The sequence below is a fragment of the Rhinolophus hipposideros genome (genome assembly GCF_964194185.1).
Source record: "Rhinolophus hipposideros genome assembly, chromosome: 10".
Lineage (NCBI taxonomy): Eukaryota > Metazoa > Chordata > Mammalia > Chiroptera > Rhinolophidae > Rhinolophus > Rhinolophus hipposideros.
This window is the reverse complement of record NC_138056.1, coordinates 42,290,659-42,316,820: the sequence shown is the minus strand read 5'-3', so window position 1 is coordinate 42,316,820 and position 26,162 is coordinate 42,290,659. Positions and strand designations below refer to the sequence as shown.

The window sequence follows — 26,162 nt, the reverse complement described above, 5'->3', positions numbered from 1 at the left end:
TCTCCACCAGCCAGGACCCAGGGCCAGGGGATCTTCCGACTAAACTGACTGGCGGCCTCGGCTCTGGGCTTAATTGGCCCGGTGCCCCAAACGCCACCAGTTCTCCACCAGCGCCCCGTGCGCCGCCTTTTGCCGACAACCCGCACGTGGGAGCGGTGACCCGGCCGAAAGAGGCGTGTCCGGCGCAGAATGTGCGCCCCGCCTCCTGCCACCCGCCAATGGCCTGCGCCCTGTCGTCACGCTCCGCCTCCTGCCCCGCCTGCTGCGCCTGCGTCTGGTGCCCTAGGTCCCGCCCTCCCCCTCCGATGGACCGCTGAGCGCATGCTCCTTGAGAGGCTGGCTGGTGAGGGCCCCCTACGGAGGGCAAGGGGAGGCGGAAATGGAAGGGCTTAACGCGCACCTGCTCGCCCCTGACCCAGCGGCCGCTGGAGAAGGCGTTGAGGACGGAGTTGAGGGCAGTGGTCGTTGGGGAGGTTGAGAGCCGGGCTCCGACCTGGAGGTGAAGCAGGGTGGCGGCGGCCCGCTGACCCGCCTCTGTGTGTGTGTGTGTGTGTGTGTGTGTCCAAGCAGGGAGGCATGGAGAACTGTTTGGCGGCTGCGGCGCTGAACGGGGTGGACCGACGTTCCCTGCAGCGCTCCGCTAGGCTGGGTCAAGAAGTGCTGGAGCGGGCCAAGAGGAGGGCGGTGGACTGGCGTTCGCTGGAGCTTCCCAGAGGCAGCGTGGGGTTCATTTCCCGGGAGCGGCCCTACCGCGAAAAACGGCCCGCAGCCCGTCCCCAGCGCCTCCTCCCAGCAGAGGTGAGGGCCCCTGTGCAAAGGGACCAGCCCGTTCATTCTCTCAGCGGTGGCCTGCTGGACACCAGGGCATGCAACACAGAAGCACTTGAGGGATCCTGTCCTTTGGCGGAAGCTGTGAAGTACCAGGACAGGGAACGGAAAAGCACTTTGAAAACTCGTGATATGTGATAGGTTCTTTTTGGGTAGGTTTAGGATGCCGCTAGTGCTCGGCCCTGGTTGGTTACTTTTTAAGAAACTCTTACATGCTACCATCTGATACTAGAGGAAAGCGCGCAAACCTATCTTTGTCCTGGATAAATTGCATGTCAATGTGTTCTTTTTAGAGTTGGAATAATTTTTCAGAAAGATCTTTCTTAAACTTAGCCTTTAGAAAAGTAAAAGGAATCTATTCCCAAAATGACTTCATTCTCCCGTAGGGAATACCAGATCTCACCTGCTCTTTATTCAAATAGAGAGAAGAAAGACCCTCAACCCTCAGTGCTTCCTTCAGAACAATGGCTGAATTCATGGGCTATACTTCAAGTCAGTGTGGGGTAAGTCGGTGTAAGCCAAAGCCTTGCCCCTGCTCCGCCTGCTGATGGATCACAAAGTGGATCTTTGTAGAATTTAGGGAGAAGGGAGACTACCGGCTTACCTTGCCCTGCCTTGGTGGGCAGATTTAAAGCAGATAATAAATCCAAGTTAGAATTCATGTAACACTCTAGGTGATATTGAGGACGATACTGCAGTGAACAAGTCTGAAAAGGTCTCTGCTCTCACTATTGTTTTTCAGACTAGTGGGGGGAGGGAGGGAGTGGGGCGGGCTTGGTGCTGAATTCCAAAACAATCATGTCCAGATATTAGGAGTTTTTAAAACGTTGAAATGAAGTTAAGTTTTTTTAAAAAATCAGGGTTACTAAACTGGAACTGAGCCTCTGAGCCTGTTTTCAAAATGTACTGAAAGAAAAACAAAATCCCTACATTAGACCTTAACCTGTTTGAAGTCCCTGGTACCGCAGGTTTAAGTATGTCCCTGTGGGTTCCTATGGCTTGTTGGCCACAAACGTGATTGTGTGGAACAGGCAACATCCTCATGGGAAGTGGTGTGGCTTAATGGCAGTAGCAGCCTTCCAGGAATCAGACCCATGTTCAGCCACTTACTGGCTGTAATGCCTTAGACCAGTTAGTCTCTCAGCCTTTCCTTCCCCAAATGAAGATCCCTAAAGTTCTTTCCAGACTTCACAGTCTGTTTCTTTGGTTTCCACTGAGAGGTGACCACCAGAAAATTGTCATAAACTATAGCATGAGGGACTTATGATTTTTGGTACCGTTCATTGAAATGGCTGAACAAAGGTTTTAAAGACCCTCTTCTCAAAACCATATACTAAAGTCATCTTGAATGCTGACCTTATGGTGAAGGCAGGCCCACCAACTCTGAAGGAAATCACCTGCATGGGAGGTACTCTAGCTCTTCTAGGAATTACAACAGACTCTGGTCTCTTCCAGTCTTAACGTTTTGTCATTCTTACGTGGTTCTAAGGATGCTGGTCTATAAGAGAGAAAGAAGAGAATAACTGTTTCTGTCCTACTTTTCAATTTTATATATTAAGATTCCAAAAAAATCTCTAATCTTTCTACATTTTTTACAAAATCCCTGTGACTCCCAAGAATAGGATTCCAACAGGTGAGATATAGTTCAGAGAATAGTTTTATGTTCTTATTCTGTTAAATGGTTTTAGAAAAATTCATAACTTTGACTCTACTGTAAAGTGGTCAACTTAAACATTTTGGTTTATGGGTCAGTAAAAAAAATAATATTTGTCTTTGGTTTGAGGTTTAGCAAATTGGTATTCTTCATTTTGGTTTTCAGTTCACGTCTCCATTATGGAGTGGAACCTCAGAACCCCTTGGCTTTCCGAGATAGAATTTAGCACAGTGTTCTGAGTTTGCCTTCACAATTTTGAAGCAGCCCCTAAAATGCATCATTAGATCCATGTCCTGAAGTGCTTTCTGCAGCTTCTCATTGTTTTGAACACTGTCCCTACACCATGTTTAGAACAAACACTGGTGGTGTCCTTATCATTAGTCATAATCAAGAGCAAGTCTAAGGTTAACTTCCATGGGGAGGAAGGAAGTAGACAAGAAAAATGTAACTGCTTTCTGATCCTTTGGATTATTCTCCTTAAACTGGAGACCTCTCCTTCCCCTCCTCTGCAGGGGAAAATGACTGCATGCTATTGGTTTATGCTAATTTCCTATTGTATGTCTTGCTCTCAAGGAGATGCAGCCCTCTCTTCCCTTGTCCCTGTCTGAGACTGACAATAAACGTGGAACTGTTCACTAGAACTTATCATGAGAGGAGATGAAAGAGCATGTGTACTTGACATTGGGGTGCAGATACGGAAGTTATTTAACCTGGCAGAGAGCTTGGTCCTGCTGAGTTTTAGTTGGCCAGAATTCTTGCCCTACAGAGGCAGCAGATGGCAGCAAAGTAATGCCAAATGAAGTTTCCTCCTCTGCAGACACTTGACATGGGCTAAGATTTGTTACATGACTTCAGAGGCCTGTCAAGAGGGCAGGTGATTTACCTTTATTCTCTTGCCTCCCTTTTTAACCATACTAAGTGTTTTGAAAATTGAACCAAACTATTTGGTTACCAAACATCTTTCATATTCTCTAGAAATATTATTCATCTGTGCTAGAGGAAGGAGGGGCAACCCACGTCTATCGTTATCACAGAGGGAAGTCGGAGCTGCACTTGTGCCGGGACGTAGGGTCTGGTCAGGTATGTATGCTCAAGTGTCTTGTGCTCTGCCCTCAGCCTCAACCCCCGATGTCCAGGAGCTCCTGCTGGATCTATATTATTGAATGCTTGCATGACTTAGCAACATAATGCTCAACGGAAACGTATCAGCCCCCAGCCTCAGAGCATTTACAGCAGTGAACATGAAATAGGAGCTTGTCCAAGATAGGACTGATACCCCTGTACATGGCTCTTGGGCAGGCTTAAAGAACACAGCTTAAAACATCCTATTCTACATGTAGGGAGAGGAAAGAGATTTTTCATAATCACACATTCTACTCTAAGGTAGTGATACTTATCATGTCTTTGGTAATCTTAAAGAAAGTGCAAGGAGAGGATCTCTTTTAACAGAAATACTTTTCCTAAAGATAGTAACAATTACAGGCCTCTCATTACAAATTTACCTGTGTTTACCATATGTCATTCCATGGAAGACAAAGATTCTGTTTGTTGAACTGATTCAGCAGAAATCCTTTATTGTTTTTGAGGAAAGTTTTGTTTTTGTTTTTCTTTTTAAACTCCCCCAGTTGTACTCAAAGATAACAAACTTAAGTCCAGAGTCTGATCCACAAGTTGGATTTCTGACTTCTCTGGCCTGTGGGGTTAGAGAAAGGATGGAAGAGTGGCCGAAGGGCTACGAGTGAGGGCTGGCTGCTGCTGGAAGGCCCCCTTGTTTCCCGGCCTTGGAGATGCTGAGTAACACCAGAGCCCACAGCCGGGGTCCCCTTTTTCTGGTCTGGGACTCTTTTAAGTGAGCCTGACCCTAAGGGGGTGACATGTGGGCAAGAATCATTGCTATCCCTCCCATTTATTCCTATAAAATGTAAGTTGGTGCCTCTAAGGAAAATGGCCTTTATCAATTCAGTCTGTTCCCCTCTAGTACTTCCATTCCTGGGTGAGCACAGAAGAGAGTTCTGTTTCCTGAGAGCCTGTGAAATAGTAGTCTCATTTGCACTTTCAATCTTCCCTACAATCGAGTATCCCCACGTTCTAGATGAGGAAACCAAGGCTTAGAGAAATTAATCTAGATTGTCTCTCTCAGTGAATAGCAGAGATAGGATTCAAACACAGGTCTGTCTGACTCCAGAGCCCACGTAGGATAAAAAGTAATCATGGTAAACATCTGACTAAAAATACCTCACAGAATTCACTGAAAGCCTTAATAGCTTAGGTAAAAACTTAGAAAAAACTGACAGAACAATAGTTAGTTCCCAATAAAGTGGGAGCAAATTTCTCTTGACAAGCCAGAAGTCGGAGCTTGGGCACTAAGCAATGCTTGTACTCGTCTCTTCAGAGAACAGAAACATCCCTGGGTCTTGGAGGCATCTGTCAAGCCGCAGAGTGTGCTCTAGAGGCGTCCCGTCCTGTGAGTACAGAGCTCCGAGGGTCCCTGCACTGGCCTTCACCGCCACTGTAATTCCATGAACCAGTTGACCTGGTTATTATAGGGTTCTTTGTACTGGATCTGTAGTATTTTTAAGTTGGGATGTTTTTATCCCTGGGGGGAGCATACAACATTTTGGTTCAATATAAAATTATGTTTTCTCGGTATCCTTCCTTCACTTAAGCATCAGGGATGCTCTGTGCCTGAACTCATAGTTGTGGTTGGAAAGAATGTGAAACATTCACATCTCCCTTCCTACAGCTCAGCTGGGCTGGCGCTGGGTCCTGCTGAAATTCCACCATCTGTTCAAGCAGCAAAAGGGCCTGACCTTTGTGATTACAAAGTGAAAACCATTACTGACGTTCTGAAACACATACATTTGGTTAGATTGGGTTCCAAAACATTTTAAGGGATTTGTTCCCATTTTCTACAAATGTCTCTCTGTCAAAACACATAGGGATGAGTTTTTAGGATCAAGTACTCATTAGTTCATAAACTAAGGAAATCTTCTGGAACTTCGAAGGGCTGCAATTCTGAGGAAAGGAACTCCAGCATGTTGTTGCAATCATTTACTTAATTTTTGTTTGTATACAGTGTGCTACTAGCTAGAATATACTGAAGCTAATAGCAACCAAGAATATTCTGCTTCTAGTACAAATGTTACTGGCTTAGCTGCCTCGGCAGTTGCTGGATTTTGGCTCATCTCCCTGAAGCTCATGGTGTGGGAATCACACTTGCCAGTCTTCCCTGTGTTTCCTTGTATTCACACAAATGAAGCATCCCTCGTTTTCTGTAATTCTGATATAGCTATATTTTCTGAAACCTACTTTTATTTATTTACATAGTTGATGACCAATAAATAGTTGTGGCGTTGTCACATCCATTCACATCAGTTCACTGATAATAGACCTCCAATATTGCAGTAACGGAATGTGAACGGATATAGTACAAAGCATCTTTGGAAAAAATTGGCTTCAAATCTGGAACGTGGAGAGGGAGGAGGTTTCATAAATATTATCATTTACCCTCCTAGTGGACTTTGCTGGCCAGTGGTTTACTTTCTTCCCCCTTGGGGGTGGTTAGAAATGACAACTTCTGCCTGTGGCTTCTTCTGAGCATTGCGTGAGCATGAGCGGTGTCCTAGCTGTGGGATACGAGCCTAGGTCCTTCGGAACAGCTCTTCTCTGGTTTGCAACTTTGCTCTTTTGCCATATGAGCTGAAACCCCTCCTCTGCTGCACGCCTTCCATGACCCACTTCCCTGTCGTGCACGAAGTCTATCCTTGGAGGATGGTTGGTGCTCAGTTCTAAGCAAATCTTTCCATTAACTCCAGCTTCCAGTGTTTTGCACTATAGGAGAACCCTGCCTCAGATGGAGGGCTTTTGCTAGCCAGCTGACGTGCTGGCATGACAAAATGGAATCTACTCCTTTAGGAGTAGTTTCAGCTTTAGGAGAAAAGCAATGTTTCATTGCCCTGCTAATGAATGTAGCAAAGCAATTCAGTGAAAAAGAATGATTCTCATCATTCCAAAGTGCCTTGCCATTACTGCTAATCTGTGTTAGCAAGTGCCACTGACTGCTTTGATCCCTAAAACAATGTCATTAGCCCGTCCTTCTACCTAATTCTCATCTTTCTACTCCAGCTAAAGTGTTCTTTTATGATCCTTCATGTTCCTATAATACTTGAATGTTTACAGTGTTTTTACACTCATGCTTATTTGTGAGGCAGGTGTTATCAGTCTTAGAAATAAGGAAACGAGCATAAGGAGAGGCTGAGACTTACCTAAAGGATAGTGCTGTCCTGTAGCCGAGACTTGAAAGCAGGACCTGCATCTCCGACACGAGTGCTTCATTCCATCTGGCCTCTGGCGCACAGGTGGCCTGGTGGAGGCGCCCGGGCATTGGGATATCACATCTCTAACTGCTAATTCCTGCTTTCTTTCCAGGCTGAGAATCTCTCTACAGACCTCTACATAGAAGTATATCCAGGGACCTATTCCGTCACGGTGGGTGCAAATGACTTAACCAAGAGCACTCAAGTGGTGGCAGTTGATTCAGGACAAAGTGTGGACTTGGTTTTTCCCATATGATGTTGACCATCACAGTACCTTTTTTAAAGTAGCAAGGAGAATAAAGCCAGCATATGAGTCTCTTAATATTTGCACATTAATCCTGCTTTTAGGGTTACCCTCTTGCCTGAAATGATGATGCTGTCTGAATACTTTTTACTGCTTGCTTTCCAAGTAAAGGTTAATTATGATAATAAAAGGAACAATTTGGAAATAGAAAGAATTTCTTTTTATTGGTATTAAGAACAATAAAATGTCATTCATGGACAACTGTAGGCTTTATGAAAAGACGGCAGAGAGGCTTTGGACGCGTTGGCCCAAAGCAGGCCGACCATGACCTGTGGCTCCTGTGGAAAAGGCATCCTCAAGCTGACCTCACCAGGCCCCTGGCAGGGAGCCCTGCCCAGGGCCACCACACACCTGTGATCCTTCGCACAGGTGCCTTCCTGCTGCCTACCTGCAGGGAAGTCTTAATGGGTTGAAGATGCTGCTGCTTATTTGACTATCATCTATGGCCTGCACTCCACCTCCTTCCACTGAAGAAGGCTGTGGCAGCCACTTTGTAACTCCTCCTCAGGTATTTCCCATCACTACACTTCAGCTTCCTGTAAGAGAAAAACACTCCTGCGAGTCTTGTGCTGACTGTAGGAAGGATTGAAAGGCACTGACTTTAAGTCACTGATGTGTGCTAAACTTGAAGCTAGCACACCAACAGTAGTGTTGCGTCTCAAGTTAGTTGCCTGGTCATTCATCTCACTTTGAACATAAGTCTTCCATCAGGGTAAAAGCCAGTGTTTCATATGATGAAAATGAAGTTTTAAGTAGAGCGATATTAGCATTCCTAGTGAGGAACAGACTCCCACGGACATAGGGCCTAGTAAAGCAGACCCATTCCCATCACCGTAGGGTAGAGGGTCATGGAAATGGGGATCCCTTCTGAAATTGGATGCAAAATTGTGGATATGTGCATTTTTCTGGGAGAAGGAGCTATGGGTTTTATTTTCAAGGGGTGTGACTCCAAAAGGTGGAAGAACCATGAAAGGAGTCCCTAAAAAGCCCTTTCCCAGGGTGGCCAGTTAGCTCAGTTGGTTCGAGTGTGGTGCTGATAGCACCAAGGTTGCCAGTTCGATCCCCACATGGGCCATTGTGAGCTACACCCTCCTTAAGAAACCAAACCAAACCAAACCCTTCCCAGCCATGCTGTGTTACCTGGATCCTTAGGCTGTTCATCTACGAGGAATTCTGGTCCCTCTGACATGTCGTAGCGCACTGACTCCGTTTTCTCTGTTCAGTTTCCTCTGGCAGGATCTGCACTGGCTTCATGTTGGTGTCCTCCAGCACCAGTTCCTTGGTATTCCCCACTACCACGGTGTGTTTCTGCCGTTTGTTGCCTGTCTTTTCTTTCTGAATATTGCAACATCTTGTTCCTAAACCCAGAATTCAATTAGGTATGTTGAATATGCCACCATTTTGATGGGATTAATCTTGATGACTTAAGTACAACAAACATCAAGGATCAGAGAATCTCTTCACTACCTGTAAGCTCCTAGCACTGTTCTCTATTTTTAAAGAAGAAATAAAGTTGGTTAATAATTTCTGGCTATTATGCTTTTGAGAAAGGTTATATCTGATCACCAGACTTGGAATTGGGTGGGAGAAGTTATCAGACATTTTTCAAAACAGCCAGCACGGGAAACAAAGGTAACCAACCACCCCCAGGTGATGGAGTTAATAAAGCAGAGGAGATAGTAAGCTGGTGGAAAAATAAGTTTTCAGAGATTGAATGAGGCAAAACAAAAATAATGGGAGATGTGACTTCCTGAGGAACAGGACAATATCAAAAAAGGAAGGACTACTTTAAAAGAAATCCATCCCCTCCCTGACTTTTAAAACTACAGCTTGACTACTATTTCAGTATAAGGGTGGAGAGCAACGTGGGCTGGCAGCCACCAATCCGGCCTGTCCAAGATGGCGAGGTTAGGATCAAACAGTAACCTCACGGCCTGTAAATGAAAGGAACAAGAGTGTGGAGGGAGGGACTCATACAAGAGGATTGTTAAGAGGCAGAGCCTGACTTGAGTGTCAAGCCTCAGTACCTGATGGTTACCAAGCACAAGTAGGAGAAGCAAAGCAACACATTTCCTTTAAAGGATACAAAATCTGGAGGGGAGAAAGAAAAGCACTGGGCACACGCGGGCTTATGCATGTCGTCATGACTGGTTGTGGGATGAAATACCCCACCTGTGACAAGGGCTGGGGGTGGCCTCTTTCTCCACACCCCATCTTGGGAATATTCCCCATAGCTTTGGGTACAGGGTTGGGACCTGGCAGAGGGCAGTCCACTAATTCTCATGGTTCAGCTCCAAGAATTAACCTTTGCCTGGAGCATAACAAATGATCCAGTACCTAAAGGAGAGCCAGGCCAAGTACCTGAAGATCTTACTCATATATTTCTCTTCATAGCCAATTATTTGAATTTATTTTGCGGGGGGGGGGGCAGAAAAAGAAAAGATCTTTGCACTGGATCTGTTGAAATTTGGTGGTGGCGGGGAGAGACTGAATGTACATGTAAGTGGCTGGGCAGTTTCAAGCAGTGTGTGCTTCGGGCCAGAGACTTAATCGGGTTTGGAATTGGTCTGTGAAGCAAGCCACAGTAGTGGGCCTGTCCTGGTACCTGGGGCATGTCTGTCCACCATGTACCCTCGGGGTACCCCACTGGCCTCCCTCTCCCTGAGGCTGGGCCTGGGGCCATCACGGTTGCTCCCCACAGACTCCTCCGTAGGTACAGCTTTTCTTTCTCCAGGCTGTGCTAAAGCAGGAGACAGTAGAAGCATGAAAACTCTAGATTTGGGCACCATTTTCTTTATATTATATCACTTGTAGAGAGGGTAGGTCTAGTGGAAACAGCTGTTTCCAAGTAGTTTTGCTAAGGCTTCCCAAGGCATCCATCCATCCCACTGTACCATCGTCACGACCCATTGCATAGCCGCCTGGAAACTTCCCCAGCCTTTATATTTCCAATACAAAATTTCTTCTCAGAGAGGGGAGGAAGAGCTCAGTGGGTCATGGCTGGGTTCTTGTCCCTTTAGTTATTTCCCTGTTAGAGGTGGGGGAAAGATCCCACACCTTGAAAGCCAGCGAAGGCCTGGAACCCTCATATACAACAGCAGCCGACTTACATGCATCCCTGCCTGCCCCAAAGCCCAGGGGTCCAGTAGAGGCAACCTAGAAAGGTTCTCATTGTAGAAACAGTTTCTCAACTTTCTGGAACTGAAGACTAATATGCACTTTACCTCTGGCAGCTGTCCTGGAAATAGGGCCCTGGCTTCAAACAGAGACCCACATGGGTCCCAAAGTGGGTGGTACCTAGAGATCCTTAAGCCCTTAGCAGTGGTATTCTTTAATGCTCATAACATCGCTGCCCCAGATTGAATGTTTATTTAGTTCACTGAATGTTAAATTAGTGACTTCAGGATCTCAAGAAGCTAGTCTAGGGCTGGGCTGATCCAAGCCACCTCCATCACATAGCTCTGCCAGGTGACTAGCTATTGCTCTTTCTGGGCTCCTCTGGGAATTTCGATAGGGTGGGCGTGAGGCATATCAGTGATATACTGCCCCTAAACCTACAAGGGCATGTCACACGGTTCTTAGCTCAAGATAAAGAAGTTTGGGGATGGCAGCAGGGTGCCAACAATAACACTGCCTCCCCTCTGCACTGGAAAGAGTGAGCAATGTAATGCAGCGCCCCGCTTCCTCCTGCTCTAACTAAGGGGCCCGTCTGAAGAGTAGGGCCTGATGACCAATGTTTAAAAACCAGTTTCTGTGCTTCTCAGGGCACTGAAGACTCTAATCAATACCTGGAGGTATTATGACTATTCATCCAAAGAAAAATCAAGGCCTCTGAGAAAAAAGGGGGGGCGGGGCAGGTAAACAGACAATGGCAGTTAACTCTGGAGAGACTAGTGAAGAAAGAAAGGATACCTGTTACATAGGGATGCAATCCTTCGGCCCATCCTTTCTTGCTGGACCTTAAGGATTACGTGGACACCTACCATTTCCCTCTTCTCACAGACTCCCTAAGTGTTATTTCTAATCCCAGCTTCACAGTTGTGTGGCTCAGATTCTTTAGAGTGACAGGAGGGAAGGGAGCAGGGGCCTTAGAAGAAGGTATACCTGACTTCCCCGGATGCGGCTCAGGCCCGGTTCTCCTCCAGTACCTCCACTCGGGCTGGCAAAGGCCGCCCTGCCTCCTCAGGGACTTCCCAGGGAGGGTGGCGTCCCCCGTCAGCCTCTGCCGGAAGCCCACCTCCAGATCCTTCTCCAAAGTCTCTTCTTCAGAAGAGGACGACGACGGAAAAACAGCCATGGGAGCTTGCACTGCTACTTCCTCCTCTTTAGGACCCTCTAGGGGCAAAAGCTGTGCCGTGGGGTTCAGCTCCGTCTCTGGGTGTCCTCTGGCTGTGACCCCTGAGCTTCTGGGGACAGGCCACCAGGTGGGTCCAGCCAAGGGGCAGCAGCAGAGGCCGCCCTGGCACAGCAGCTGGCAACAGACGGGGTCGCAGGGGGGACACAGGAACGGGGTGCCCAGTGGAAGCCCATAGGTGACACATCCAATTACCGGCCCCAGCAGAGAGCAGCAAGGGGCCCAGAGGAGAGGACTGGGGTGCTCCCTGACGAAAGGGCTGTTTAGCCTCTCCACAGCCTTCTTCCAGACAGCTGGGGACACCCACCTGACCCCACCTAGAGGCACTGTAGCTATCTTGCCATTCCAGAAGTGAACTGTAATTTCTTCTTTCGAGGCTACATAACAGAAAGGGGCAACATTTGTTACAACTACCTCTTCTATATCCTATCCCCAAAAGCAAAACCTCAGCGCAGCCCCTCTGCTCTGCCTACTGCATGCATACTTCTCCCTGGAGAACTTGCCAGAAACAGCCCCTCACCTGCTCCTTATCTATCACCACTGCCCTTGCCCTTGCCCTTGCGCATGACTCCCTGTCTCAATTTTCATGTCAAAACCAAAACACATCCTCAGGTGGTGGAAGAGAAGAGGAGCTTCCTTCTGTCCTTCTTCGAACTACAATGACGCTAACTAGTTGGCCCTGCAGAAGGGGAGTGTCCCGGTCCCTGGACTTGGTGGGGACAGGTCCTGAGTACGGTGTGACTGACCCCAGGACAACACCACCACAACACAGGCGAGCTAACCAACATGGATATAGTAGTAGCAGGCTATTTTACCCTGATGAAAAATATTTTATAATCTGAAAAATATGATTTGTGTATCTGTTGCCACCCCAGGACTAAGCTGCAAGTGAGGGGGGAAGGTGGTTTTTCTTAATGCCTCTAGGACCCCTGAGCTGTAGAGATGCCCCTTTGTAGAGAGCTCCTCTGGCCTCATCAGCAGCCTGGCTCCTTCTGGCAGCTCAGAGCCTGGCAGGACAGAGCAGCTTCCCTTACCTCTCTGGGGCTCTCTCGCCTCCAAGCCTAAGACAGTGGCGGGGCCATACCGCTGTCGGTCTGGCTCCCACGGTGCCAGCACCTTGTCTCCAGGTTGCAGTGAGTAGTCCGTGAACGGTGAGAACTGAATGACATCTTCTCCTAAGACCACGCTCTGCAGTGGGGCTGGCAGCTTTGGGTCTGGGGCAAAGGGAGCATCAAACTCCACAAGAAGGGCCCCCTGCCTCTCCAGCTGTGGGAAAGAGAACACCCAGAATAAGATCTGGCATCAGGAAGGAAGTATCACCGGGAGCACCACGGAGCCCTAGAACCAGGCCCAGGGTCTTCCTTACAAACACTGAGAAAGGACAGGCACAGGTACCACTTAGATCTGGCTGCAGCAGGGCCGCCATGTGGAGCAGACAGACGCCCTTCCCTCTGCTTCTTCTTGCCGTGGTTGACTCTCGTTTACCACTTCCTGCCTTTCCCTTCCCATTCACTTCCTTTTCATGCTTTCCTTTTCTGCTATCTCTATGTTTGGCCTATAATCTCTGAGTCCTCTGGATCTTTCCCCAATGTACTCCCCCTCCGAGCACTTCCAACATGTGTTGTCCCCAGGTCCAGGGCCAGGGCTAGGGACGGTCTATCTACAGGCCCACATCGCCAAGGGGTGGCTGTGGCATTAGGGCAGCCCTCCGTACTGCCCCTCCATCAGTGATGGGAGGTTTGGCTAAGAAACTGGAATGCATGAGTGAGCAGGAGAAGTACTAAAGCTAATTCAAAGTACAAGAGTTTTAGAGAACTTAGGATGATTTTGAAGAGAAATAAAGTCTGGTTACCAATTACTTTCATCGAATCACTACACAGACCCTATATTTGAGCAAAACTCTGCTAATATTTCCTTTGAATTCACATATCAGTTACTTGAAAATGACAAAATGACTGAAAATTCTATAATTCATTTATATTTTTAGAATTCACACTAGTCTTTTCTCCATGTGTCCACATTCACAAAGTCTGACTCTGAAAAGAGAAAACTCGTGAAGTAAGCAGCCACTGAAGTAAAGGCAGGGCTCCCAACATGCAGGGGACTGAGCTTGTGTGTGTACAGGCACACTGGTGTGTACGGGCACACACATTCTGCTCCTCTTACCCTTAGGCTGGTGTCCATAATTTGACACATTGAATTTTCCTGAATAAAGTACTTTTACTGTACATTTTCTTTACTGTTATGGGTTCAATTGTGTCCCCTAAAATTCATATGTTGGAGTCCTAGCCTCTAGTACCTTAGAATGTGACCTTATTTGGGAATAGGTTTGTTGCAGATGTAATTAGTCAAGATGAGGTCACACTGAGTATGACTGAGTAGAATGGGCCCCCAATCCAATGCCTGATCTTATAAAAAGTGGAAATTTGAACACAGAGATGCACACAGAGAGAACACCATGTAAAGATGAGGCAGAAATCAGATTGATGCATCTACAAGCCAAGGTTGCCAGCAAAGCACCAGAAGTTAAGAAAGGCCCATGGAACAGGCTCACCCTCAAAAAAACCAACCCTGTCAACACCTGGACTTCCAGTCTCCAGAACTGAGTGACAATACATTTCTGTTGTTATTTAAGCCATTCTATTTGTGCTACTTTGTTACACAGCTGTGTCTCCACAAACTAATACACTCACTGACATTACATTTTCACCTGTACTGCCTGGCCATGGAAGATCTGTGCTTCTCCAAGAAACTGAACTGCTGGGCACACACAGCTGAGGCATATCAGATATGACAGGGCCACCCAGGGTGTGCCAGGGAGATGTGGGGAGTTAGAGACTTGCCTCTGGCACAGCCTTTAGCCGAGCCCAGTAATAAAAACCATCTGGTTCCCTTCTTGCCAAGACCCATGTGTCAGCGGCATCTCTAACTCTTCCCAGCCAGCCAGGTCCCTGCCATGCTGGGTCTGCAATGTGGAGATTCGGGTGATAACATGAACATCTGGAAAAAAGCAAATGGAATTAGGGACTGGAGGAGATCAAGCCCTAAAAACATCAAGAAACACGTTTCACAGTTAGATCTGAGCAGCACCACAGCATGGGTGTGTTGTACAAGGTGTCGTGCAAGGCAGCCTGTGGGGTCTCTGGTCTCCCTCCCCACATAAGAACGCAGGACATGGCTAGGCCAAAAAGGAACACCCACGGAGCCATAGGTAGGGGAGTCACACCACTATAGTCTCACTAAGGCTGGAGCCACATGACCTGCAATTTGCTGTCCGCTCCTTTGCCTGACAACCAACCAACCAACTGACCAACCAACACAGCCGCGGCAGTTATATCAGTGGCCAATTGGCTAACTGGTTACAGCTGATGGTCAATTAGCCACAGCTGACGGCCATCTGCTACCCGAGCCAGCACCTTTCCACATGAGGCCGAGAGCCTGGAAACTGTTCTCTGGGACTCCGTCCCCACACAAGGCTATGTGGAACAGAAATCCACATACAAAGTGGCAATCTATGATTCCAGTAAGATAAGGTAAACTGTGGGAAGGGGCAGAAGGAGAGGACACTGAAGGGAACCATCATTTGAGGATTAGGAGTTGTTTCAAAGTCATCAAAATGTGATTAGCCTTGATAGAGTCAAGTTAATTAATGCTGGGTCTGAGACTAGACAGCAGACCTGAAAAGAGAACCGGGAAGGTAAAGCTGAAGGGGGTGTGTGAGAGTCCAGGCTGAGGCGTGGAGGCTTGGATGGGAATGCCAAAAGAGCAAAACTGTAAGGCGGCTTGGTGCCTGGGGTCAAGAGAGAGAAGGAAGTGCTTGAGCAGGGGAAACACAGAGGGACTGAATGAGGGAATATGGGGACAGGAAAAAAGAAGCCAGTTCTGGGAACTTTGTGGGCAGAGCCGAGCAGGGTGGAGGCGGAATGGTTGAGTCAGGGTTGGCGTTTTGAAAATGCTGTTTACTTTGTGGGTAAGCCTGCATACAGGGATGCTTAACTCTGGCTTTGAGTGAGACGGTCCACGTAGGTGAATCAAGAAAGGGGGTTACTAAGGGTTCAAGCTGGCATGTCCCTAACCTGGGCAGGCTGAACTGGGTAGCACAGACACGAATCCCTGGGACTTGCTTACCGGCCTCTCCCCTCTTGTATGCACACTTTAGACAGCCAACTGGGGACACTATTCAGGAAAAGCCAGGGCAACTGAGGGACGCTGAGAGAACCTGAGGAGGGACCCAGAGACCTCACCTTAGCTGTTGGCTGCTAAAACCCTAATTTCTCATGTAGTGCCAGAGCAAGTCTCAGTTGATGGTAAAATGAGCTAGAAGCTTTATAACTGGTGATGCCTAACTGCCTTCTCTCACACGTGCCAACTCTGACATCTGCCACCCTGCTACCAGGTAGGATGAAAGCCAGGTCAACCCTTAATGTCACTGGGAGTACAGTTTAGACAGGGGTCATGTAAATACCTTAAGCAAATCATAGCCCACACAGTAAAGAACCCTTTCGGCCTTCCCAAGAAGCAAGTTCTCTCCCTCATGTGACACCACCTAGAGCTGAGAACAGAGGAAAAAGGAAAGTGCACACCATTTCCCTGAGAGGGGCAGAGACCAGTACCTGGTGAGAGGTTTGTGCCAGGGTGCTCGGAAGGCAAAGGGGCAGGTAAAGGAGAGGTCCCAGGGAGGAGCGGTGCTGGCCCAGGCAGGGGCCTCCAGGGTTGTGGCTACGCTGCAGTATTTGGGCAAAGGCATCCCAGGATCTGTGGATGATTCCATAGCCTTCGGAGAAACCACCTGAGAACAAGCACCATTAGCTAAGTTACAGCCCACAGCCCAGCAAAAGGCGCCTGGCTGGGGCAGAGCTCAGCTCTGTGGTCAGCAGTCTCTCTGGGGCCCCACCCGCTCCCACAAAGGCTCAGGGTGTCCTCTGAACCAACTGCCTCAGAACCTTCAGCTCAGGAAATAGGGGAAGGGTTGAAAGAGTAAGAGCTGTGATTTTAGGGAAACCAGCTTTGAATGCTTCACAGCCTGCCGGCTGAGTGCTCACTTGACCTCCGCACTTCAGTTACCATGCAGGAGATCATATATGGAAAGCACCTGGCATACAAGTAACTCAGTATTTGTTAGCTTTTTCCTCCTTCCTCCTGCCTAGTTGTAGGGCCTCCTAGAGAGAAGACCATACTTCCCTTTACAAATCCTAACGCTCATGACAAACAGAACCTTAGCCCAAGGCTCAGACTCCCCTCCTTATCCAGTCTTTCAGGACTAACTCTAGCCCCAGGCCCTGCTGGGACCCCAGGGCTGTGGCCTCCATGGACCTGTTCAGAGGCACCAGCTGCGACCCGGGACTCAAGGTCACACTTCACTGCCCCAGCCCACCAGAGCCCCGTTAGGGTCTGCCCCTGCCCAAGTCCACAGGTCTGCCCCCAGGGGAACTTACCCACAGCCCCAGATGCCTCCCCCTCAGCCTCACCCCTTCTGACAGTTGGGGCTCAGGGCCTCAGCCTAACTGACTCCTGGTTGCCAAGCAGGTTGCCATGGATGCAAGCCAGCAGGAAAGCTGTGGGCTGAGTAAGTGTACTGAGCATGTGCAGAGGGGTGCCAGGGGGCCTTGGGAGGCATGGGCAGGGTGAGGGGGCAGAGGGTTGTTCTCCATCTTTCTCTTTGAAGAGGGGGAGAGGGGATGTTAGACGGAAAGGTCATTGTAGCTTCAATTCCCAAAAGCTCGGGCTTCTTCATTGCCGGAAGATTAAGTCATGATGGGAAGCCCTCACGGATCCCAGGGGAGCCCTGTGAGGGAGGAGCTGACCCTACAGAGACTCGGCGCTATCGATCTGCCTCCTCTCCGAGCATGAGCACGCAGGAGGCCGGGGTAGTGGGGGCCACCGGCTGCACTAGGGAGGGACTATAACATAGAATTTGTCCATAGTTTAAAACCAAATAACCAAAGGTGTGGGCATGTTTGTCTGTAACAAATGGAACTCTACTGAGAAACAGAGGTGTAGTGACCACTTGGGAGGGTGGGAGTGGACATTGGGTGCAAAGGAACAAAAGTCTAGTTTCCGCTCTAATTCGAATACCCAGGGGAAAGACTGGTATTTTGAGGCATCTGACAGTCATTGTGCAGTTGTGTGCCTGGCACCTGTGCTTAGTGGAAAATACTGAAGCAGCGTATAGGGACATTCGTGGGTGCCTCTCCCACATCCACCAGCTGCTGTGGCTGTTTGAGGAGCCATGTGATGAGGTGGCTGATGGGACCCCAGCTCCACAGGCAGAACATGTGTCAATCAGCACATCCCATCACCCCTGGCCACAGGAACTGGTTAGGCACCGACATGTTCCTGAGCCTCTCCAATCAGAGTATATCTTGAGAATATGTGGGGAATCCTGGATTATAGACTTCTTCTTTCCTCTTATACATAAATAAGAAAGTATGTAGTTCTGGGAGCTTCTGGCAGCCTTTTTGGGACACTGAAGCTATTCCCAGAGAAAGACAGAGAAGAGAGACCTAAAGAAAACCGATTTTTGGTAACAATGTTGGACCAGCCTGAAGGCAGCTGTTCTGCTGGGTGCTTCAGTTTATGTGAGCCTTTGCTGATTATACCAATTCAGATTGGATTTTCGCTTCCTTGTACCCAAAAGCAGCTTGACTGATGCTGCTCTCACAGAGCATAACTTTATAGTCAGGAGAATGTGCGCAGGACTACATACCTAAAGGCTGAGTTACTCGGTGTACAAAGTTCGAGTCCAAGAAAAACCAATGACGTCTCTCGCAGTGAGAGGAGGATTCCTGCATAAGACAGGTGGGATTTCCGTGATGGGAGGAAAAAGGAGACTATTCCAATTTAGGTAGGAAGCAAGAGCCAAGAGAGAAGGATTTATCTGCAAGACTTCTTTTCTTTTAGTGGGGGAATGGGATGTCATGGGAAAATCAAGGTGTAGATATTTGGGAAGGGGCCAGATTGGTAGGAGCTTTGAAAACCAAGCAGATAAGTATAAACAATATGACAGTCAAAAGGAGGTCACCATAGGGTTTGAGCAAGGAAGAGACGTGACATGCGTTAAGAAAGAACATCGGGGCTGGCCCGGTGGCTCAGGCTGTTGGAGCTCCGTGCTCCTAACGCCGAAGGCTGCCGGTTCGTTTCCCACATGGATCAGTGCCAGATGGCTCAGTTGGTTGGAGTGCGTCCTCTCAACCACAAGGTTGCCGGTTCGACTCCCGCAACTGTACCCCCTGCAACCAACATTGAAAGGACCACAGCCTGACTTGGAAAAAGTCCTGGAAATACACACTGTTCCCCAATAAAAGTCCTGTTCCCCTTCCCCCCCCCCCCAAAAAAAAAAGGAACATCAAAGTGAGAATGGAGCCAGTTGAGAACAGAGCCCAGGAGGCCAGGGAGGAGGCTGTGAACAGTGACCCAGACACAACATGACAGGATTGGAATTTACCGATAACAGCTACCTGACTTGAGGCTCTTTGCTGGGTGCTAAGAATAAAGGATAACTAAGATTAGTTCCTATCTTTAAGGATCTTACAGTCTATCTACTGAAAAAGGCAGAGAAAGGTGTGTAACATGGTATGTAAAGATAGTAGGATAGGAACTGCAAGGAAATACGTACACAAAATAAAGAAACAAATAATGGCCAGGATGGGAAGACTTCACAGAGGGCTGACAGTGTATAGAAAGTTCTGACTGAGCTTGGTGACAGATGGGACCTGGGAATTAAGGCAGAAGGAAGAGCTGAAGCTAATTATGGGAACAGACATAAAGACATTTTGAAGGCAGACTCCAAGATACAGGGCAGAGATCGTCCTTCCCGTGGGTGAAGGAAAAGCCCTGGCAGCTGCACGTTTTCTGGCCACGAGAACCTGGAGGAGGTGATGCTGTGGACAAAACAAGGGAAGGGTGATGATAATCCTAACAGTAAAGGTAATAAATACTTGTAATGTGCCAGGCACTGTTCTTCTGATAACCGTCATACACATAGGGGGTACTTGTTATTCTCATTCTGTGGATGAAGAACTGAGACATGCAGAGGAAGCTGCATTGATAGTGCAAACGCTGGCACTTTGACTCCAGAGCCTGCCCTCTTACCTTCTACCCCCAGCTGCCTAAGGACGTCTTCTGCATGCAGGAAAAAGATAAATGAAGTCATCACAAATGACAACAAGGTTTTGGTAACTACTATTGCGTCAGCTCTGAGACACTTTCCCATCATGACGTGGGTAAGGTATAGATTTCTTGTGAACCCCAAAAAGTAAAAACCACTAAATTTTGTCAGATCAAGAGAGTTCATTGTGATTGCTCGGCGTGAGGCATCTCCAAAGTGCACTTACAAGCATTCAGTAATCATTACTCATACTTTACAAAACTTTTGTGAGAGTTTCTCACAGCTGAGACTCTGGCCAACTGTGTGAGAAGGGCAAGGTGAGAGGTGTAGAGAATCTTGGGGACTCCTGCTCTGCTAAAGTTCTTGAAAGAAATCACCAAAACGTCAGCAGCATCTTCTCAGTCTACATAAGACAATGTTTAGTACACCTGAGACCCAGGTAAGAGATAGCCAGCATAGGTTAGCATCTGTGCTGTTAACTGCCCTCACAGAAACTACATTTAGGAAAAACTATTCCACAATGCTGTTAGAGACCCCTTTTTGTGAGATTATTTGTTTCTATTTTGAAACACTGACTCAAATGATTCTAAAAATGGGGTCAGTGTGGTGGCTGGTGGTTGCCCTTAGGGAGGAAACTTTCCCAGGGTTATTCTTGGTCTCAGCCTTATCTGGGTACAGAAGAGACTGCAGGTAACTAATGTACTTGATTGCAGCTCTGAGGGTTTCCACTTTGCTGAGTCGTTTCTCCACGTACTCCTCCGGCAGATGATGTCGGAGCTGGGCGTAGCCTTCGTTCACACATTTCACCCGCTGCCTTTCCCGCTCATTTCTTTTCCGGATAAAGGCTGGCCCATAGGAGTAGTCGCACCTTCTGTAATTTGGATAAGGCATTGGGAAGGAGAATGGGCAGGGTTCACCATAATTCTCCATGATCAGGGAATCACTGGAAAAAGGCAGCAAAGGCAGGTCTTCAGAGTAAGGGGAGGGCGCCGGGGCCTCTGGGTACAGGTGGAAAGTGACCATGGGGTCCAGATAGAAGGACCTGGTCAGTGGCAAGTGGGCAGAGTCAGAGAAGACAGGAAGTTTTTCTGGCAGATTAGAGTAGCTCCTATTGTCCATCACTTCCTTGTTAGCCTGGAAACATAATGAAGTTTATTAATTTGGTCAAATCAGAAGAGAGCAGGTAACAACTTTCTCGGAGATCAATGTTTTAAAGACTTTTCTGCTTTGATGTGCAGTTTCTGAGCCCATTCTGAAAACAATAGCCTGTGGGGACTAAGAGAGATTTTTGATAGTACGAGAAACAGCGTTAAATAACATGACTCAACTTGTGAAAAAGTTATTCCCTTTCAATTCTCTTTCAATCCTTATGATTACAAAGATACAGCTTTAGCCTAGTGAGAATACATCTTCTACACTAGAGTGCTTCCTAATCCTTCTCTGGTGGGAACCTTCAACAAGCAATAGCATATGGCTAGAATTTAATAATATTTCACTCTTAGTTTCTATTTATTGTGAGTTATACTGCTTTCACATTTACAGCAGTGATACAAACTTTCTTTGAAAAATAAAATCTACTTGAGTAAAGAGTATGAATTTGAAGAAAAATAATAAGTACTTAACAATAGAGGTGGAATACAGGTAATGCTGACTGTGAAGGTGAAATGCCATAATATTCAAATACACATTAGAAAAATTATGAACTATTTAATGATCGTGCAACCTCACAGGAAAAGCCTCCTGAAATAATGCCTGATATGACAGTTGCAAAACCAAAAATGCAAATAAGAAAGGAAGCATTTACTCTTAAAAAGTCACTATAAGATTCCTTTAAATGAGAAACTCCCCTAACACATTTAAAACATAGTCAATTTACGTGTTATTACTTACACAGAACTTTAAGCATATTGAGTGAAGTGCATCTGTATTTAAGTTTTTTTTAATGGAATGCAAAGATATTATACCCCAAGTATTATACCATATTCCCTCTTTCTGAATAGAACTGCATCCATTGCATTTATTAAACCACCATTACTTTTTGCCTTTGACTATAATAATGTAGCCATAGCCAATTTTATAGGGATACTGCTGTTTAACCAGTTACCTGGGAGGCAGGATAGTGCTGTGTGCAAAAAGCATTTTTCTTTCAGTTATATCACCCTTGAGTTTCAATCTTGGCTTTGCCTCTTCCTAGCTGTGTGTCTTTAGGCGAGATTCTTAATCTCTCTGAGCTTCAGTTTTTTCCTATGTCCAACTGAGATATTAACTATTCTGTAGAGTGGTTGTGACAATTAAATTAAAATATGTATATATAGAGATAGGTCTATCTATAGGTCTATAGGTCTATCTATATCTATCTACATCTATCTATATGTATATATAGTACCAGGCATTGGTTCTTTTCCTCTTTCCTTTCTTAACAGATGAATACTTGTACAGCATCCCTTTCTAAATTGTACCTTACAGAAAACCTGGCTTATATTTTCCCTAACACTGGAAAATCAAACACTGATCTATCCAAAGCATATTTCTTGAGAGATGAAGAACATACCTACAGATGAAAAGGAAAAGCCTCATGAAATCTAATTGTGGGCCTCCAGAAAAGAAGGAAAGACAGGCTTTGTTAATTTTTCAGGGCTGTGATTTTTTCAACATCATTAGGAGAGAGGGATTGTTCTCTATGTTTGGCATATGTAAAGAAAAAGAGGGACCTCCCCCTCAAATCAGCCCCAATGTTTATGGGCAAGATTAGATAACATTGTCACTTGCTTCTCTACCTGAGCGCAGCAAAAACTCTGCAGGCTGCCCTATGTAATGGATGGAGCAGCCCCTAAGCACCAGAATTCAAGTGCAATAAAGTGTATTACAATGCCTGTGGAAAAGCCTATCCTACCTAGTAGGGCTACTGAAAGACAAATGACTGTGGAAACAGAAAGGGCAATAGGGGATGGGGACTAGGAGATGAGGGGTGGGAAGGGTGAGGGGTAGAGAGGGTTATAATAAGTCATGGTGAAACAATCTGGAAAAGGAGTAAATGCCAGGAGAAATTCTTGGGCATGGGGGAATCAGATTAAGTGTGATAGGTCCAATTAAACAAAAATCAAAACAAAGGAACAGGAAATGAAAGATTCCAAATTACTGACCAAATGACCTAAAATAACTAACATAAAACAAAAATCTCTGGAAGATTAGAAACTAGCCAAGATTCTTTCAAAAAGAAAAGGTTGCTGAGAGAAAAAGTTTAGGAAATTTTTGGAAAATTTTAGGAAATTCCCAAGCCAGGAATTCTGGAGGGTAGGAGATAAAGAACATGTATGGCCAGAAGCTGCAAAATGATGTCACAATCGGTATGGAGCCCATATTTCTACATTTCTAAAAACAGCAGAGCCTTCTTTCTGCCCATGGCTGACAAGTCAGAAGTGATACAACAGGTACCAAAACATAAGGCAGATGTCAGCAAAGCCAATTACACACAACAATTCTTTGGGCATGGTTTTACCTTCACAGAGCATTTTAACACGGTCTTAAACCTTGACCCAGATGAAATCTGAGTAATTTATATGTGCTACCGGGAATTAGAAGTTTCTAGACTTTAATAAGACTTTGCATAATTCTTGGAAAAAGAGCCTGGGGTCTCTGGAGACACACTGATGAGAAGCCTTTTCCATTAAGCATTTCCAAAAAGTTCACTAAGCAATGTAGTAGCATTTAAATATGATCCTCTTTCATTCAAAGAAGAAAATATAACCACAACACAAGAGCGTGATAGAATAAAAAATGCAGTAACAAAGGAGATCAAGCTAGGACTCCTAGCGAGGCTGAACATGTTTGTAGAAACTGAGTACAAGTTTTTAAAAGAAAGCAATGTAGACTCTTAGTGCTGGGCTCCACACTGCCAGATACAGGCACAACTCACAACAAATGCACTGACCCTGGGAAAATCTCGGGTTTCTGTCCTAGAGCTCTTTTGGAAAATAAAGGATGAGGTCGTACTGATAAAATCCTAAACAGATCCTGGATACTCTGCTGAGCATAAAAGCTTCAACTCTCAGAGCTATCAAAAATATCTAGCATGTAAAAAAGCAAAAAGCTGCAACTGCACATATAATTGACCTATGGAATGTTAGGGATGCAAGGAACCTTAGAAATTCTCTTAGCCAATTCCTCCTAGCTCGTCGTGACTCGGCTAAGGCTGCAGCGCCAGTTAGCAGAGCAGGAAGCACAAACTAGGCCTCCTGACTTCCAGGCCAAAACGCTTTCCACTGCTCCAGGTGACGTACGCACCAGCAAAATCTGAATCTTTCCACACCTAGGCATAGCTGATAATTTAAGATAATGGAATAAGCAGGTAGCTGACAAAATTCTTCACTGATCAGCTGTGCCTGGGGATTTTCCTAAGCATCACGTTCTTCTTCTCTCCCATGGGCCACTCTGGGGAGTCTCTTACCTGAGGTTTGTCACCAAGATGCTGTATTTTGGCCTCAGTCAGACTTAAACCTGATTTATAGGTGATCATTTAGTAACATTATGCAAAGTAGCTTACAGTTAAACAGGACTGCTCAGTTCTGGTTTAGCTGTTTTTTTCTACCTAATGTGTAGATATGACAACACATAACAATACTAAGTAGAAAGGTTTGCTTACAAAACTGACTCTTGTAACAAATTGTTTTGTGAAAAGAATGCTTCCCCATTCATCTGGGTTATGTGCTTTTATATCAAAATTATTCATGGAAAGTACTTTTAAGTAATAGTCTCATAATGCGCAAATATTGGTCAATGTTCTTTTAGAGATTAAGGCCACAACCAGGAAGGTCAATATGAACCCACAGTTTATTAAAATACCTGTTAATTTTTTTTCCTTCTAAATAAACTATATTTTTTAGAGTAATTTTAGATGCACAGCAAAATTGAGCAGAAAGTACAGAGAGTCCCCGTATACCTCCTGCCTCTACATACACGTACCCTCCCTCACGACCAACATCCTACCCCAAATACACTTGTTACAAGTGATAAACCGATATTGACACATCATTATCACTCAAAATCCAGTTTATATTAGGGTTCATTCTCGGTGTTGTACATCCTGAGTTTTGACAAATATATAATGACATGTGCCAGCACTATCGTATCATACAGAATAGTTTTACTGCTCTAAAAAGCCTCTGTGTTCCAGTTATTTATCCCTCCCTGCCCCAATACCTGACAATCACTAATTTCTTTTTTTTTTTTTTTTTACTGCTTCCATAGTTTTGCCTTTTCCAGAATGTCATATTGTTGGAATCATACAGTATGGAGTCTTCTCAGATTGGCTTCTTCACTTAGTAATATGCATTTAAGTTTCCTCCATGTATTTTCATGGCTTGATAGCCCATTTCTTTTGAGTGCTGAATAATATTCCATTGTTTGGATGTACCACAGTTTACTTATTCATTCACCTACTGAAGAACGTCATGGTTGCTTCCAAGTCTTGGCAGTTATGAATAAAGCTGCTATAAGTATCCACGTGTAGATATGTGTGTGGACATAAGATTTCAACTCATTTAGGTAAATAACAAGGAGTATGATTGCTGATTTTATAGTAAAGATATGTTCAGTTTTGTAAGAAACTGCCAAACTGTCTTCCAAAGTGGCTGTGCCATTTGTTGTGCCACCAACAATGAATGAGAGTTCCTGTTGTTCCAGGAACTCTTTGTTCCCAATCTGTATACCTTTTATTTCATTGTCTTATTGTATTAGCACTTATTGTCAGTGTTCCAGATTTTGGTTCTTCTAATAGCTGTGTAGTGGTATCTTGTTGTTTTAATTGGTATTTCCCTGATGACATATGATGTGGAGCTTTTCATATTCTTATTTGCCATTTGTATATCTTCTTTGGTGAGGTGTCTATTCAGGTATTTGGCCCTTTTGTTAATCAGACTATTGGTCTTACTACTGAGTTTTAAGAGTTCTTTGTATATTTTGGACCATACTACTTTATTTGGTGTATCTTTTACAAATATTTTCTCCCAATCTGTAGCTTGTCTTCTTGTTCTCTTGACAATGTCTTTCAGAGCAGAAGTTTTTAATTTTAATGAAGTCCAACTTATCAATTCTTTCTTTCATGATTCACGCTTTTGGTGTGGTATCTCATAAGTCATCACCAAACTAACAGTAATCTAGATTTTTCTCCTATGTCATCATCTAGGAGTTTTATAGTTTTGTGTTTTACATTTAGCTCTGTGATCCATTTTAATTTTTTGAAGGGTGTTAAGGTCTGTGCCTAGCTTCATTTTATTTTATTTTTGCACAAGGATGTAGTTGTTCAGGCACCATTTTGAAAACATTTTTCTCCCTGTATTCTCTTGTTCCTTTGTCAAAGATCCATTGACTATATTTGTGTGGGTCTATTTCTGTGCTCTCTTGTCTATTGATCTGTCTGTTCTTCTGCCAGTACCACGCTGACACTGACTTGATTACTGTCACTTTATAGTTAAGTCTTGAAGTCAGTGTCTGTCCTCTGACTTTGTTCTTTTCCATTAATATTGCGTAGGCTTTTCTGGGTCTTTTGTCTCTTGATATAAGCTTTAGAATCAGTTTGTTGATATCCACAAAATAACTTG

The 26,162-nt window shown here is 45.6% G+C and overlaps 3 protein-coding genes across 6 annotated transcripts; 1 reads left to right on the top strand and 2 right to left on the bottom strand.

The window, feature by feature from the left end:
* The first annotated feature begins 297 nt into the window (after window positions 1-297).
* AKIP1 (A-kinase interacting protein 1) lies at window positions 298-8,634 on the top strand. Of its 3 annotated transcripts, XM_081063240.1 has the most exons (6): window positions 311-343; window positions 571-798; window positions 1,251-1,331; window positions 3,458-3,562; window positions 4,875-4,946; window positions 6,911-8,634. In XM_081063240.1, exons 2-6 carry the CDS (start codon window positions 577-579, stop codon window positions 7,052-7,054), a joined length of 624 nt encoding a protein of 207 aa, XP_080919366.1. In that variant the 5' UTR covers window positions 311-343; window positions 571-576; the 3' UTR covers window positions 7,055-8,634. The 3 variants fall into 3 exon arrangements, with proteins under 3 accessions (XP_080919368.1, XP_080919366.1, XP_080919367.1); XM_081063242.1 differs by lacking the exon at window positions 4,875-4,946 and having other exon boundaries at window positions 298-343; window positions 6,911-8,633; XM_081063241.1 differs by lacking the exon at window positions 4,875-4,946 and having other exon boundaries at window positions 343-798; window positions 6,911-8,633.
* On the bottom strand, window positions 7,243-18,774 carry LOC308503687 (uncharacterized protein C11orf16). 2 transcript variants are annotated; one of them, XM_081063235.1, is made up of 7 exons: window positions 18,163-18,774; window positions 16,070-16,245; window positions 14,300-14,456; window positions 12,491-12,722; window positions 11,207-11,833; window positions 8,243-8,460; window positions 7,243-7,638 (listed from the first exon to the last, which is right to left on the bottom strand). In XM_081063235.1, exons 2-6 carry the CDS (start codon window positions 16,225-16,227, stop codon window positions 8,264-8,266), a joined length of 1,371 nt encoding a protein of 456 aa, XP_080919361.1. In that variant the 5' UTR covers window positions 16,228-16,245; window positions 18,163-18,774; the 3' UTR covers window positions 7,243-7,638; window positions 8,243-8,263. The 2 variants fall into 2 exon arrangements, with proteins under 2 accessions (XP_080919361.1, XP_080919362.1); XM_081063236.1 differs by lacking the exon at window positions 18,163-18,774 and adding an exon at window positions 16,892-16,969 and having other exon boundaries at window positions 7,249-7,638.
* Window positions 18,775-20,139: 1,365 nt separating this feature from the next.
* Window positions 20,140-20,682, bottom strand: ASCL3 (achaete-scute family bHLH transcription factor 3; the record flags this gene model as incomplete). Its single annotated transcript, XM_081063243.1, has 1 exon — window positions 20,140-20,682. One exon carries the CDS (start codon window positions 20,680-20,682, stop codon window positions 20,140-20,142), a length of 543 nt encoding a protein of 180 aa, XP_080919369.1.
* Window positions 20,683-26,162: the final 5,480 nt, after the last annotated feature.

Excerpts from the sequence above, each read along its gene's own strand:
- AKIP1 (XM_081063240.1), top strand. The coding sequence starts at position 577 with ATGGAGAACTGTTTGGCGGCTGCGGCGCTGAACGGGGTGGACCGACGT. Across the intron at positions 1,332-3,457 it reads ATACTTCAAGTCAGTGTGGG|AAATATTATTCATCTGTGCT; the intron begins GTAAGTCGGTGT and ends CATATTCTCTAG. Across the intron at positions 4,947-6,910 it reads CTCTAGAGGCGTCCCGTCCT|GCTGAGAATCTCTCTACAGA; the intron begins GTGAGTACAGAG and ends CTTTCTTTCCAG.
- LOC308503687 (XM_081063235.1), bottom strand. The coding sequence starts at position 16,227 with ATGGAATCATCCACAGATCCTGGGATGCCTTTGCCCAAATACTGCAGC. Across the intron at positions 12,723-14,299 it reads GGCTAAAGGCTGTGCCAGAG|CTGGAGAGGCAGGGGGCCCT; the intron begins GCAAGTCTCTAA and ends TCTTTCCCACAG. Across the intron at positions 8,461-11,206 it reads GCCGCATCCGGGGAAGTCAG|GAACAAGATGTTGCAATATT; the intron begins GTATACCTTCTT and ends TTCTGGGTTTAG.